The sequence below is a fragment of the Bombina bombina genome, chromosome 3, assembly GCF_027579735.1.
Source record: "Bombina bombina isolate aBomBom1 chromosome 3, aBomBom1.pri, whole genome shotgun sequence".
NCBI classification, from domain to species: Eukaryota; Metazoa; Chordata; class Amphibia; order Anura; family Bombinatoridae; genus Bombina; species Bombina bombina.
In genome coordinates, this window is record NC_069501.1 from 451431663 (window position 1) to 451447288 (window position 15626).

General features: G+C 35.7%; 1 protein-coding gene across 2 annotated transcripts in view; it reads right to left on the reverse strand.

The window, feature by feature from the left end:
* PLXNA2 (plexin A2) overlaps positions 1 to 15626 on the reverse strand; it is a 458521-nt gene that overhangs the window by 149825 nt on the left and 293070 nt on the right. For both annotated transcript variants that reach the window (XM_053706686.1, XM_053706687.1), the window contains 4 exons: positions 14264 to 14364; positions 5196 to 5319; positions 4333 to 4486; positions 1576 to 1672 (listed from right to left, as the gene is read on the reverse strand). In XM_053706686.1, the coding sequence (XP_053562661.1) occupies positions 1576 to 1672; positions 4333 to 4486; positions 5196 to 5319; positions 14264 to 14364 (476 nt within the window). The remainder of the gene's footprint in view (positions 1 to 1575; positions 1673 to 4332; positions 4487 to 5195; positions 5320 to 14263; positions 14365 to 15626) is intronic.

A 15626-nucleotide genomic window follows, 5' to 3' on the forward strand; every position in this document is an offset into this window, starting at 1 on the left:
AAACTGCAAGTCTGTCAAAAGGACTGAGATAAGGGGGCAGTCTGCAGAGGCTTAGATACAAGGTAATTACAGAGGTAAAAGTGTATTAATATAACTGGTTGGTTATGCAAAACTGGGGAATGGGTAATAAGGGGATTATCTGTCTTTGCAAACAATAAATATTCTGGAGAAGACTTTCCCTTTAAAGATGTTTATTTTGGCTTTCAATGGTTAGTGCTTGTATGGACCTTAGATTCAACAAAGAAAAAACATTCACTCTAGATGGAAGTGCTCTTCAGAATGAAGTGGAGTATTATCATTTAATTTACAGTTTGTGACCCATTCACAAACAGTCGGTTGGCTGTTTTACATTTTTCTTTGATAAAATGTTATCAACTGGTTAATTTCACATTACTTAAATGGACAATTGCTTGTATATAATTATGTGTTTAACCGCTAAAAAGGGATTAAATACATAGTTAAAGTCAGCTCCAAAGCAGCAACACACTACTGGGAGCTAGGTTAACACATCTAATGAATCAATGACAAGAAAGAAATGTGTGTAGCCACCAATCAGTAGCTAGCTACCAGTAGTGTATTGCTGCTGAGCATTTGTACGTATGCTTTTAAAAAATGAACAAGTAAATTTTATAATAGAAGTGAATTTAAAAGTGTTTTAAAATTACATGCTCTATCTGAACCATGAAAGTTGAATTTTGGCTTTAATGTCCCTTTAAAGCTTTAGTGTATTAGATAATTTTCATATTGTACTTTAGCTTGTCTACATCGGTGTGGTTAACTGTCACAAAGGAGTTAAACACATAGTAAAATTAAGATCTAGGCTGCCAGTACACTGATGGTTTTCCATTGAACCAATCAGGGGTGGCATATGTGCATGGCCAACCATCAACAGCCATGACCTACTCCGGATCCTTAATGTATGGTCACTAAAAGCTGACTTTTAACTTTATGTTTAACATTTTTGCATGGGTTAAACACCTAGAGATAGACAATCAAAAGTGCAATATGGAAATCCTCTAAGACGTTACAACACAGATCTATGTCCTTGTAAAACATTAACACCATTAATTGGCAAGTGGTAAACTAGATGTATAAAGCGGTTTTTACTTCCATAAAATTGTATAGGAACAAACAACAAAAACAAAATGATTAAGACCGATAATTTCCCTTGGAAGCTCAAATAGTAAAGAAGATATTTTGTCCATCCGTTACTACAGTGTTTGACCCCCAGGGATAGACTTACTACCGTCATTCACTTCTCCACTCCTATTTGCACCAAGAATAATACCTCTATTAATGTCCCGAGTTGAGCCTCACACTGAAACACTTATAGACAACTGTCTACTTTGCTTAATAACTGATACCTTTAAACCATCTTTCAGTCTACTAAAATATTTTGCCTTTGATGGATTTTGCCAATTATTATTATCATTTATTTGTAAAGCGCCATAATATTCCATAACTATGAAATTGACATAGGAGGATGAGAGACTTGCTCTAAGGAACATACACTCTACCTAATTGGTGACTGAAGATATAAAACAAAAAATATAAAAAAATTAAAAAAAAACTTACAGTTGGTGGCCACTGCAGTTGTAGAATTTGAAGTCTGTACTGACAAATGTCTTTCCAGTCTCTTTGGAGATTAGCTGAAGCTCCACCCCAAACCAGTCTGCAAACAAAGAGAACATCAAACATTTGGTATAGACGCTACATTATAAAGAATTCAATCCCCCCTCTCCCTGTGTATGTATGCATGTCTATCTCTCTGTATATATATATATATATATATACACACACACATACAGTATACATATGTGTTTGTGTGTGTATATATATATATATATATATATATATATATATATACACACACACATACAGTATACATATGTGTTTGTGTGTGTATATATATATATATATATATATATATACACACACACATACAGTATACATATGTGTGTGTGTGTGTATATATATATATATATATATATACACACACACATACAGTATACATATGTGTTTGTGTGTGTATATATATATATATATATATATATATATATATATACACACACACATACAGTATACATATGTGTTTGTGTGTGTATATATATATATATATATATATATATATACACACACACATACAGTATACATATGTGTTTGTGTGTGTATATATATATATATATATATATATATATACATATACACATACAGTATACATATGTGTTTGTGTGTATATATATATATATATATATATACACACACACATACAGTATACATATGTGTTTGTGTGTGTATATATATATATATATATATATATATATATATATATACATATACACATACAGTATACATATGTGTTTGTGTGTGTGTATATATATATATATATATATATATACACACACACATACAGTATACATATGTGTTTGTGTGTGTATATATATATATATATATATATATATATACACACACACATACAGTATACATATGTGTTTGTGTGTGTATATATATATATATATATTTAAATACACACACACAAACTACTACACACACACATACATTGTTTTACATGATAAAATCCTACCCACACAAACTGACAGGCAGGGAAGAATTTTAGTCTAGGAAGCGTTGGAACAGAGATATAAACTGGTATGGCTCTTTTTCTGACAACTGGAAATAATCCCTTTTCTACCTTATCCCCCAAAGGGGATAATCCTTGCCTTTCTGTAAGTAGCAGACTCCCCACTGCCCATAAGCTTGTAAACACAAAAAGATATTTTCCAAGTTTGTGGATTTTATTTGTGGTGTTATAGATTTATCTGGTTTCTCAGTCATTATAGTATGCTTATGCATTCTTAATCTGGTGAATTATTAAATCAATGCCAACTCATTCAGTGTTTGTTATGATATTAATACATACACTGTATATCTGTGTGTGTATTTATATTTATATATAATTTCCCAGTATATATATATATATATATATAAAACACTAGAATACTACCCACAGCAACAGAAAATGGAAATTATGATTAAACATTATGTTTTTGTTCAGGGCAATGAACAGGGACTTCGATAGTAGCTGAAAACTGAAGCAGTGCCCTTTCAAGAGACAATGTGCTTATCCTACACTCCCTATAGATGCCAAAAACAAATTCTGTAACCTACACTATATGACCAAACGTACGTGGACACCTGACCATCACACCTATATGAGTTGAGCTTGTTGGAAATACCATTCCAAAATAAAAAGTATTAATATGGAGTTGGCCTACTCTTTGAGGCTATAACAGTTGCTACTCTTCTGGGATGGCTTTCCACAAGATTTTGGAGTGTGTCTCAAGCAATTTTTGCCCATTCAGTGAAAAGATATTTAGTGAGATCAGTCACTGATGATGGTTGAGAAGGTCTGGCTGGCAAATGGTGTTCCAATTCACCCCAAAAGTGTACACTGGGGTTGAGGTCAGGGCAGGCCACTCAAGGTTCTCCACACCAAATTAGTCAAACTATGCCTTCATGGACCTAGATTTGTGCACAAGGGCACAATCATGTGGGAATAGGAAAGGACCTTCCCCAAATTGGTGCTGCAAAGTTGTAAGCACCCAATTGTCTTAAATGTTTTAATCCTGAAAACAGCCCCAAACCATTATCCCTCCGCCACCAAACTTTACAGCAGGCACCATGTATTATGGTATATAGCGTTCTCCTGGCATCCTCCATGGAATCCTCCAGATTCTTCCATCAGACTGCCAGATAGTGAATGGAATTCCTCACTCCAGAGAAGACTACTCCAGAATTCAGTGGTGGCATGTTTAACACCTCTCCAACAGACGCTTGGCATTATGTAGGTTGATGTGTACAGCTGTTCAGCAATGGAAACACATTTCATGGAACTCTAGATGCACAGGTCTTGTGCTGATGTTTCTTCTAGAGGCAGTCTAACTCTGTAGTGAGTGATGCAACAGATGATAGGCAATTTTTATACACTACATTCTTCACACATTCAGCATCTCCACTCTGAATTTACGCAGCTGGGCTATTGTTGCTCCTAGATGCTTCCATTTCATAATAATATAACTTACAGTGGACAGATCTAGTAGGGCAGAAAGTTCACAAACTTTTTTCGACAAAGGTTGCATCCTATGACAGTGACAAATTTAATTCTCTGAGCTCTTTATTACAACCCATTGTACTGCCAATGTTTCATTCATGATCATCTGCTGGATTTTATGCACCTATTTGCAAATGGTGTGGTTGAACTCAATAATTAGTCAGGGTGTCCACATACGTTTGGCCACGTTTTCAAAAATGTTTTTCTACTACACTTCTCACCTTGGTCAGCCGGTATGGTGGGAACATCTTTTGCAGCAGGTGAAATGCAGATGATCCGGTTGCCGTGTACTTCACCTTCAACGTGAGTGAGGTTCCCTATTGAGCATGTTACCCCAGCAGAAAGGTCAGGAACATCACTGACTTCCAGAGAAAGCTTTTAAATAGGAAAATATACAGGACATTTATAATATTATGAGACCATTTTTTCAATATACTTTTGCTTGCAAAATTGTTTCACCGCTAATACAACATGGTCACATGTTGTGTGATGGGAGGAAAAGTGTAAAAGTTAGCATTCCAAAAGTGATAACGTAATAACAAAAAAAATTGCAGATGCAAAAATTCTTAGAACTGTTTTTGAAATGCATTGTACTTTTTATAACACTTTTATAGCAAATCCTAACAGACACAACTTAACAAAAGATGAAAACATAAGTAAATTACTAATTTAAATAATCTTTAAAGGGACTTTAAACCCAAACATTTTCTTTCATGATTCAAGTAGATAATACCATTTTAAACAACATTGCAATTTACTTCTATTATCGATTTTGCTTCATTCTTTAGATATCATTTGTTGAAGAAATAGCAATGCACATGGGTGAGCCAATTACATGAGGCATCTATGTGCAGCCACCAATCAGCAGCTACTGAGTCTATCTAGATATGCTTTTTTATCAAAGAATATCAAGAGAATGAAGCAAATTAGATAATAGAAGTAAATTAGAAAGTTGTTTAAAATTGCACTCTCTTTCTAAATCATGAAAGAAAACATTTGGGTTTTATGTCCCTTTAATTTATAAGTCACATTTTGCTACTATTCTCTGTGCAACAAACAGACTGTGGTGAGACATGTATCTTACCGGCACTTCGTAGTCCGAGACTGGAAGACTGCTGGGATGCACAGTAACCTTCACGCACTGATCTATGTTAGCCGCAAAACGAAATGGTTCCTCAGCTCGTTCGCACTTATCTCGCCGTGAGCACCTGAACATGGAAATTACAGGATTAGTGGTATATATTTTATTGGACATTTTTGCCTAGATACTAAATGGACATATAACAGAAAATGTAATTTCCCATAAAGGGTTTAGAATATTTTTAGGACATTTGAAAATTGTAGTATTTCAACCCTAGAGAGACTGGAGTGCTTAAAGTGAATGTAAATTTTGATGCTAAAGTGCCCGGTTTTTAAAACTTCGATTAAAAACAGGGGCACTTTAATTCATCAAAATTTTCATTTCAATCCTGTTGTGAAAAAAAACCTTACCTTTTAATCTTCACAGCAGCTCCAGCTTCCTCCACCCCTCACATTTTTGTAAACATTTTATTATATCTTTTTATGTGACAACACTGAAGAAATGACACTTTGCTAAAATGTAAAGTAGTGAGTGTACAGCCTGTATAACAGTGTAAATTTGCTGTCCCCTCAAAATAACTCAACACACAGCCATTAATGTCTAAACCGTTGGCAACAAAAGTAAGTACACCACTAAGTGGAAATGTCCAAATTGGGCCCAAAGTGTCAATATTTTGTGTGGTCACAATTATTTTCCAGCACTGCCTTAACCCTCTTGGGCATAGAGTTCACCAGAGCTTCACAGGTTGCCACTGGAATCCTCTTCCACTCCTCCATGATGACATCAAGGAGCTGGTGGATGTTAGAGACCTTGGGCTCCCCCACCTTTCGTTTGAGGATGCCCCACAGATGCTCAATAGGGTTTAGGTCTGGAGACATGCTTGGCCAGTCCATCACCTTTAGCCTCAGCTTCTTTAGCAAGGCAGTGGACGTCTTGGAGGTGTGTTTTGGGTCGTTATCATGTTGGAATACTGTCCTGCGGCCCAGTCTCTGAAGGGAGGGGATTATGCTCTGCTTCAGTATGTCATAGTACATGTTGGCATTCATGTTTCCCTCAATAAACTGTAGCTCCCCAGTGCCGGCAGCACTCATTCAGGCCCAGACCATGACACTCCCACCACCATGCTTGACTGTAGGCAAGACACACTTGTCTTTGTACTCCTAACCTGGTTGCCGCCACACATGCTTGACACCATCTGAACAAAATAAGTTTATCTTGGTCTTATCGGACCACAGGACATGGTTCCAGTAATCCATGTCCTTAGTCTGCTTGTCTTCAGCAAACTGTTTGCAGGCTTCCTTGTGCATCATCTTTAGAAGAGGCTTCCTTCTGGGACGACAGCCATGAAGACCAATTTGATGCAGTGTGCGGCGTATGGTCTGAGCACTGACAGGCTGACCCCCCACTCCTTCAACCTCTGCAGCAATGCTGAAAGCACTCATACGTCTATTTCCCAAAGACAACCTCTGGATATGATGCTGAGCGTGTGCACTCAACTTCTTTGTTCGACCATGGCGAGGCCTGTTCTGAGTGGAACCTGTCCTGTGAAACCACTGTATGATCTTGCCCACAGTGCTGCAGCTCAGTTTCAGGGTCTTGGCAATCTTCTTATAGCCTAAGCCATCTTTATGTAGAGCAACCATTCTTTTTTCAGATCCTCAGAGAGTTCTTTGCCATGAGGTGCCATGTTGAACTTCCAGTGACCAGTATGAGAGAGTGTGAGAGCGATAACACCAAATTTAACACACCTGCTCCCCATTCACACCTGAGACCTTGTAACACTAACGAGTCACATGACACCGGGGAGGGAAAATTGCTAATTGGGACCAATTTGGACATTTCCACTTAGGGGTGTACTCACTTTTGTTGCCAACGGTTTAGACATTAATGGCTGTGTGTTGAGTTATTTTGAGGGGAAAGCAAATTTACACTGTTATACAGGCTGTGCACTCACTACTTTACATTGTAGCAAAGTGCAATTTCTTCAGTGTTGTCACATGAAAATATATAATAAAATATTTACAAAAATGTGAGGGGTGTACTCACTTTTGTGGGATACTGTATATCCCAAGAGAAAGGCCTCTCACAACTATTAGGAAGAAAGTAAAAAAATCTAAGATATTAAACACCTCTTGCTTTTTTGTAAAAAAACAAAAAAACAAAAACAAACTGTACTTGTTCTACACTCCCTAGAGAGATCAAAAATCTGTAACTTAGGTTTTTAAACGCTACAAATAAAAATAATTAGTTTATACAATTTGCAGCATTTTGAAAGCCTGGGTTACATAATGTTGCTTTATGGAGGGTGGGAGATGCATGATTGTTTAATGTTCTTTTAAGGCAATACTACTAAATGTGTAAAATATTTATTAATGTTTTAATGTTTTCATAATTAAAAAATATTTTTATGATTTTGTTTAACTAATGTTTTGGGGCCATATTGATCAATATACACAGTATTAAGCTGCCTATGGGCAACGTTTAAGCAGTACGGTTTTGAACAGAAGAATGCGTAAAAAAAAATCTTCTTTCATTTATTTTTGTATTATATTCCAATGTATTCAAGTAGGACTCTACATTATTTAAAGCAGGGATGGGAAACCTTGGCCCTCCTGATGTTTCAGAACTACATTACCCATTATGCTTTGGCACTCTGAAGTCTATTTGAGCATCATGAGAAAGGTAGTTCTGAAACATCAGGAGGGCCAAGGTTGCCAATTCCTATTTTAAAGGGATATGAAACCCAAACGTTTTCTTTCATGATTTTGATAGAGCTTGCAATTTTAAACAACTTTCTAATTTACTTTTATTTAAAAAAATGTTTTGTTCTCTTGGTAGTTTTTCTTGAAAAGCAGGGACACATGCTTAGGAGCTCATATCTGGAACACCATATAGCAGCAGTTTTCCAAGAATGTTATCCATTTGCATATTAAACAATAGCATACACACAGGTCAAAAATAAAACATTTTCGGAAAAAGTGAAGTAAAATCAAGAAAAAGGATAGCGTTCCTGGGATCACTGTTAAACATCATTGATATTTCATAGTCCTATCGGGTAGATATGTCAAATAATATTTAATGCTCTATTTAAGGTGTCTTTGCCTCCTCCTGGTGGCCAGGTGAAGTATTTTCCATAGGTTATGTATGAATTTGTGGACTCTCACTACAATTAGAAATAAATATATTTTAATAGTACAGGCATTGAGACTATAAAAATATTTAAAAATATATTTGTGCTCTTTTGGAAAAAAAAGACTAATCTCTTTTACTAAGAATGATCCTATCTAATAGGTATAAATAAGTAATTTAATTTATAAACAGCTGTTCCATCCCTTTTTTTTTTTAGTCGGGCAGTATCGCAAATCAGAAGGCGTATCGCCTGGATCAACAGCCATACTGCCTGATAAGAGAAAAATTAAAAACTGTCACTGGTGCTTAGCGGCCCGCAGTGCTGCACTAGAGGTAATACTTGGGGTTTCATGTTCACCACGGAATGTAGCGACAGTTTAAGGGTTAATAGACGTATTTATACCCATTAATACAATAATCTTAAATTAACATTCTGGTTTAATTTCCCTTTAAAAGGATATTAAACACATCTTGTTTTTTTGTAAAACATTTTTATTTTGTTCCACGCTGCCTAAAGAGGCCGAAAAGTGAATTCAATCTGTATCCTCCAAATGCTGCAAATCAAATAGCTTGTTTAGGCAATCTGGAGCATATTCAAAACCTAGGTTACAGATTTGTGTTTCTTGGCCTCTCTAGGGACAAAGCACAATTTTTCCACATGTCCCTTTAAGTCAATAATGCCAATCTTTCAGGTGTGGTATAGGTCTCTATGGTAGAAAGCAGACTTGAAACAAAACAAGTGCAAATTATTTTTTGTGATAGCTGCAAAAAATCCACCCTTCTCCATGTTTTCTAAGCTTTTCTTTGTGTTTGTATATTTTCAGACCTCCGAACTGTTCCTATTTGAGAGGGACAGTCCCTGATTCTGAGCTTTGTGCCACTGTCCCTCAGAAAAAGTCACATGTCCCTATTTGCAAACTTTCTCTTAGCCCCACCCATGGAGCAACCAGACACGCCTACAAACTGCCAGACACACCCAATGAACACCCAGACACACCCACAATCCCGCCCTCTAACCAACCACAAGCCCACCCCTCCTAATATGTCTCTACCCACAAAACAGTGACGGGTCCCCATCAACCACCTAATGTTGGGAGGTATGTAGTTTTGATTTCTGTAGAACATCTGTATGACTGTCACTAACTATATTAAAAGGACCTAATGGAGCAATAATTATTTTAATATCGCACTATTGCTTGAACAGAACAACCAACCACAAGCAGCATATGTGTGTGGCCACTAATAATCAGGAGATAGTCTTACTATCTGTTTAACTCCTTTGTGGGGCTTAAACATATAGCCCTTCTCCAGCCATAGTGCAACAATAAAATGCTCCAACACATTACAGAATTTTATTATAGCTTATTTATATCTATTTAATTCTTTTTCATGTACAGTAAAATTGCTCCCTAGAATCTGCAACTGACTGATTCCCTTTAAAGGTAGAACTGAAAGCAGCTGCAAGAGAATTGTTATTTTTTGGGTATCTAATGTTCCTGAGAGCTGCAGTAATATTGTTGCATTTATTACACGCATAAATGCTAAGTGGAGGTAGTTACTCTGGCAAGATAAGAGATTTTTTTTTGTTAATCTTTGCATTTGTGGTTTATAGGGTACAAACAAAGAAATTGCCTAATCATAAGAAGCTCAAAGTCATCTACACAGATTTAGGATATAACTTAATGGAATTGTTCTGCCTTTAAAGAGATATTAAACACTTTAAAGGGATACTCAAATCAAAATAAACTTTTATGATTCAGAAAGAACAGGCAATTTTAAGGCACTTTCCAATTTACTTCCATTAACAAATTTTGCACATTCTTTTTATATTCATGCTTTCTGGGGAACAAGATCCTACTGAGTATGCTCACAAGGTATACTAGTCTGTGATTGGATGATGTCTGTCACATGATACAAGGGGCCGGAAAATGGGAGAGAAAAATAAATTTGTCAGAAAAACATCTACTGCTTATTGAAATTCAGAGTAGGTGTTAAATCATTGTCTTTTTATTATTATGTACTTGTTATTTATGCAATTCTACTGCATTGAGTGGGCCTTTAAGATTGTAGTATACAAAGCTTAATGATGTATATTGCATAGTTAATAGAAAATAATGTATAAACATATATGTAACTTAACTCAGAAATTTGTGCACGAATTGGAAATTTTAGGCTCCAGACTTCACAGGCCTGGTACTGCTATATTCCATGAAGTCATTGTTTGCTCACTGTAGTAATTTATTTATATGGGTTCATAATTGGCCACAGCAGAAGTGAAAATAAACAGAAAACCCAAGTCACAACATGGCTACAAAGACTAAAACGTTACTCTTACTTCTTTAATATTTTATTCAACTAATATAATTAAAAAACATATTACTCTCAGGTAATTTTTGCTTTGAATACATCATTATGTCTAGCATTTATTTATTTTTTTAATGTCCCTTTAAGTGTCAGGATTTTTCAGCTGAAATGGTTTTTCCTTTGTGGTTGTGGCGATTACCAATCTAATGTAGTTAAGTATAAGGTAATAGTCAAGATAAGACCCTTATGAGATAGGCTCAATGAAAGTTGAAGAACTAAGTTAAAAAAAGTTATTTAAAGGCACATGAAACCTAATTTAATTTTAATGATTCAGATAAAGCATACAATATTAATTGACTTTCCAACTGACTTCTTATTTGCTTAGTTTTCTTGGTATCCTTTGTTGAAGAGCATACCTAGATAGGCTCACAAAATGGGATCTAGCTGCTCATTGGTGGCTGCACATATGTGCCTCTTGTCATTGGCTTACTGATGTGTTCAGCTTGCTCCCAGTAGTGTATTGTTGCTCATTCAATAAAGGATATAAAGAGAATGAAGCAGCATTGATAATAGAAGTAAATTAGTACTGTATGTTGTTTAACCCTTTGAGTGCTAAGCACTTTCCCACCTGGGTGCTAAGGTGATTGAAGGTTTTTTTTTAAAAAAAATTTTTTGAAAAAAAAATGTTTTTAACTTTTATATATTTTTTCAGATCCCCAAGACTTACACCATTGGAAAGGTTAGGCGATTACCTTTCCAATGGTGGGTCTTGGGGATCTGCAGCTGCTTAGATGCCTGAGATACAGGCGTCTAAGCAGCATGCCCCATTTCCCTATACTTTGTATTGTTACTTGTTAATAAAGTTGCGCGGTGACGTCATCACGCGTGACGTCACCGCGCAAAACGTGAAGCCCCGGTGATGCCTGTCACTTCATAGGCACGATCGCCGGGGTAGGAGCGGGTGGGAGCCCCCAGATCTCCCTCAATGTGGGAGAGTGCTAGCGAGTGCTAGCTCTGAGCCGTCGTTAGCACCAGAGTGGGAAACTCTGTGACGGCTCAGAGCCGTCGTTAGCACTCAAGGGGTTAAAAATGTATATTATATCTGAATTACAAAAGTAAAAAAAAATCCTCCAGTGATTCTAAGAATTATAAACACAAATATGGTAGCCGAAAACAATGGAGATCACTGAAATATGCAAATGAAACACAGCTGGTGTAATATAATAAATAGCAATCCTGTATTACACTTGCTGGAGGTTATGCGTCGCTCTTCATGAGTAATAACCCTGTTGGAGTCTAAATTACTAGGAACTGCTGCAGCTTCTGTAATTTGCTGCCATAATCATTATAGGTTGTTTAAAGAATGGTATATATATATAGATGTGCTGTGTTTTTATATATATATATATATATATATATATATATAGTTGTACTTATACATAGATAACATAAGCTTATTTCAGAATACGAATTGAAGGAAGCTTAGATTTGAAAATAGTAAAAATAAGTATTTCTATTACATGTACTAGTTGATTTATTATTTTTAATTCTACTGCATATTGTTAAATAAAAATTACCTCCTATAGTGATATATCTATAAATGTATTTTTTTTTTTTGCCAACAACCCCCATAAAAGTCGATTTAGCACCCAATTTACTTAAAGTACCACTAAGAGCTAGATTTATCATAGGCTAGGCGAACTCTGTATGTGCTTCGCCTGTAACCCCCAGCTCGCCTCTGGAGAAGCACACATGTGAGCCTGAATTTATCAAAAAAAATAGACGTAACTTTGCACAGGCGAACTGGGGCGTAATAATGATAAAGCTCGCCTGTCGAAAAAAGCATTTACTCCCTATTTATCACAGTACATCCCTATAAATATTTACGCCGCCATGTCTTGATTATTAAAAAAGCGTTTTTTAGGTAACTATTTAGCTTATATTTATATTATATAATGTTTCTGTGCTGTTTTTGCCATATGTTGATAATTTAAGATCACATATATATATATATATATATATATATATATATATATATAAAAAACTGGTGGTACCCATATGCGCCTCTGGAAGCACAAATTTCTGGCAATGACAGTCTCTTCTTGGTGCTGAGCCTTTGAAAAATGAGTTAAAAGAAGAAAGTACTGCATCAAAAGATGTAAAAGCATGTATTATAATGGTGTTCGCCTCAGTCTGTATGGCGAAATATACATCACGCAATTGAAGCCGAAATTTCAGTTCCCTATCGGCGCAGAGCAATGATAAATAAGAAAATGGGCGTATTTGTAGGTAGGGCTGTTAAATTATCCATATTACTAATGTATATTGTTGCACTCGGGAGCGCGCCCGTGCACCTAGGCGAATGCAAGCGGAGTGTGAAGAAGTTTCTTTCAGATTTGCGCAATTATAGGCGCAGAGTGCTTTGATGAATATGACGATCAGTTTGTATGCGCTATTTTGGATGAAATTAAAGGAGAATAGCTTTGATAAATCTACCCCTAAATACAGTAGAATAGCATAATCAATACATGCATAATAAACAGACAATGCAAAAGCACTTAATTTGAATTGCACAACAGTAGTAGTTATTTTTCTGACAAGTTAGTTTTATTTTCCTTCCCACTGCATCATGTGACAGCCATCAGCCAATCACAAAATGCATATATGTATATTCTGTGAATATTGCACATGCTCGGTAGGAGCTGGTGTCTCAGAAAGTTTGCATAGCAAAAGATTGTGCACATTTAGATGATGAATGTGAAATGTAAAGTTGTTTCCAATTGTGTGCTCTATCTGAATAATGAAAGTTTAATTTAATCTTCCGTGTTCCTTAAAGGGAATTTTTTTCTTTCGTGATTCAGATAAAGCATGCAATTTTAAGCAACTTTCTAATTTACTCCTATTATCAAATTTTCTTCATTCTCTTGGTATCTTTATTTGAAATGCAAGACTGTAAGTTTAGATGCAGGCCAATTTTTGGTGAATAACCTTGGTTATTCTTGCTGATTGGTGGATAAATTCATCCACCAATAAAAAAGTGCTCTCCAGAGTTTTGAACCAAAAAAGAAGCTTAGATGCCTTTTTCAAATAAAGATAGCAAGTGAACGAAGAAAAATTGATAATAGGAGTAAATTAGAAAGTTGCTTAAAATCGCATGCTCTATCTGAACCACGAAAGAAAAATTTGGGTTCAGTGTCCCTTTAAAAGTGATATGTTTATGTCATGATGCAGATAGAATGAACAATTTTTAAAAAAAATCCAATTTACTTCTGTTTCAAATTTCCTCTGTTCTCATTGTATCCGTCAACAAACAATACCATGGTAACAAAGTAATTTTTTGTATGGTTTATTTGAATTACAAAAGAAAAAGTTGGGGTTTTATGCCCTTTAAAAAAAAAAAAACTGCTTATACGCATGTAACTTGCAGTGGGGACCAACCAAAATTATTATTACAAATTTGTCCAGCCCTGATTACTACTATTTGTTTTTTGGTGTCTATAAGGAGTAAGGGACAAGGACACAAGAGGTGTTTAATGTCTTTTTTTAAAAGCATCACTTCTATAATACTTTAAACAAATACAAAATAACAGTGTCCAGTAACAAAATAGCAGCGTCCAGTAAAAGGAGTCATTACTTACATGTTATGCAGAACACACCATCCACAGTGAGGATCGCCAGAACTCAAGCACTCGCCACATGTTGTATATTGCTCACAAGACTCCACTGGCACTCTAGACACCTGGGATAAATACCAAATATTAGTTGCAACATAGGAAAGTAACAGAATACACATTCATGTTCTCACACAAAGGGGAACTGTAGCATATATATATACAGGTGGCCCTCGTTTTACAACGGTTCAATTTACACCGTTTCAGAATAACAACCTTTTTTTCCAGTCATGTGACTGCCATTGAAAAGCATTGAGAAGCAGTGCATGTATTAAAATATCCAGTAGGTGGGGCTGTCCGCTTGTGTTGCAGCAAAGCCAAGCAAGCTGAAATTAATCAGTTTAACCAGACCTGAGCTATCGAGCAGATTTGAAAGGAACAAGATCTTCCTGTCTATAAATCAGTCCAGATTGGAATGCATAGAAAGAACTGTTTGCAGAAAAATGCAAGTGAAGTCTGTGTTGTGTGATTATTTTATTAGGTTTATAATGTTATTTAGCAAATGTTTTTGTTCATTTAACTTAGTTTAATTATATATTCTGTGTTGTGTGATTATTTTATTAAGTTTATAATGCTGTCTAGCATTTAACGTCTTCATTTCAAAGCTTTTAAAATAATGTATTAGGTGTTACTTATGACAATTTTGAGAGGGGCCTGGAACCTAACCCCCTCACTTCCCATTGACTTACATTATAAACTGGGTTTCAATTTACAACGGTTTCGATTTACAACCATTCCTTCTGGAACCTAACCCCGGCGTAAACTGAGGGCTACCTGTATATATATATATATATATATATATATATATATATATATATATATATATACACACACAGTATATTGTGTTTGATTGTACATCTATCATGGTGCTTAGTATTAAATGACCATTAAATACAGTATAATCACACAACCAAAAAGTGCATAAAAAAGACAATGCAAAAAAAAAAAAGATTTTTTTTCTAACAAATTTCAAAATTTACTTAAAGTGAATGTCAATTTTGATGCTAAAGTGCCTGGTTTTTCAAAATTCAATTAAAAACAGTGGCACTTTAATTCATCAAAATTTACATTTCACTCCTCTTGTGGAAAAAAAAACGTACCTTTTAATCTTCAGAGCCGCTCCAGCTTCCTCCTCCTGATGTCAGAAATAATGGATAGGTCATCCTCCAATCACAGCTTCCCCCCGGGGGAATCAATGTCCGATTCAACACCGTGATTGGAGAAAGCCGGATTCCTAATTTTAGACCCAGGAAGAGGCTTTGCGACGGGCGGAGGAAGCTGGAGCTGCTGTGAAGATTAAAAGGTAAGTTTTTTTTTTCTCAACAGGAGT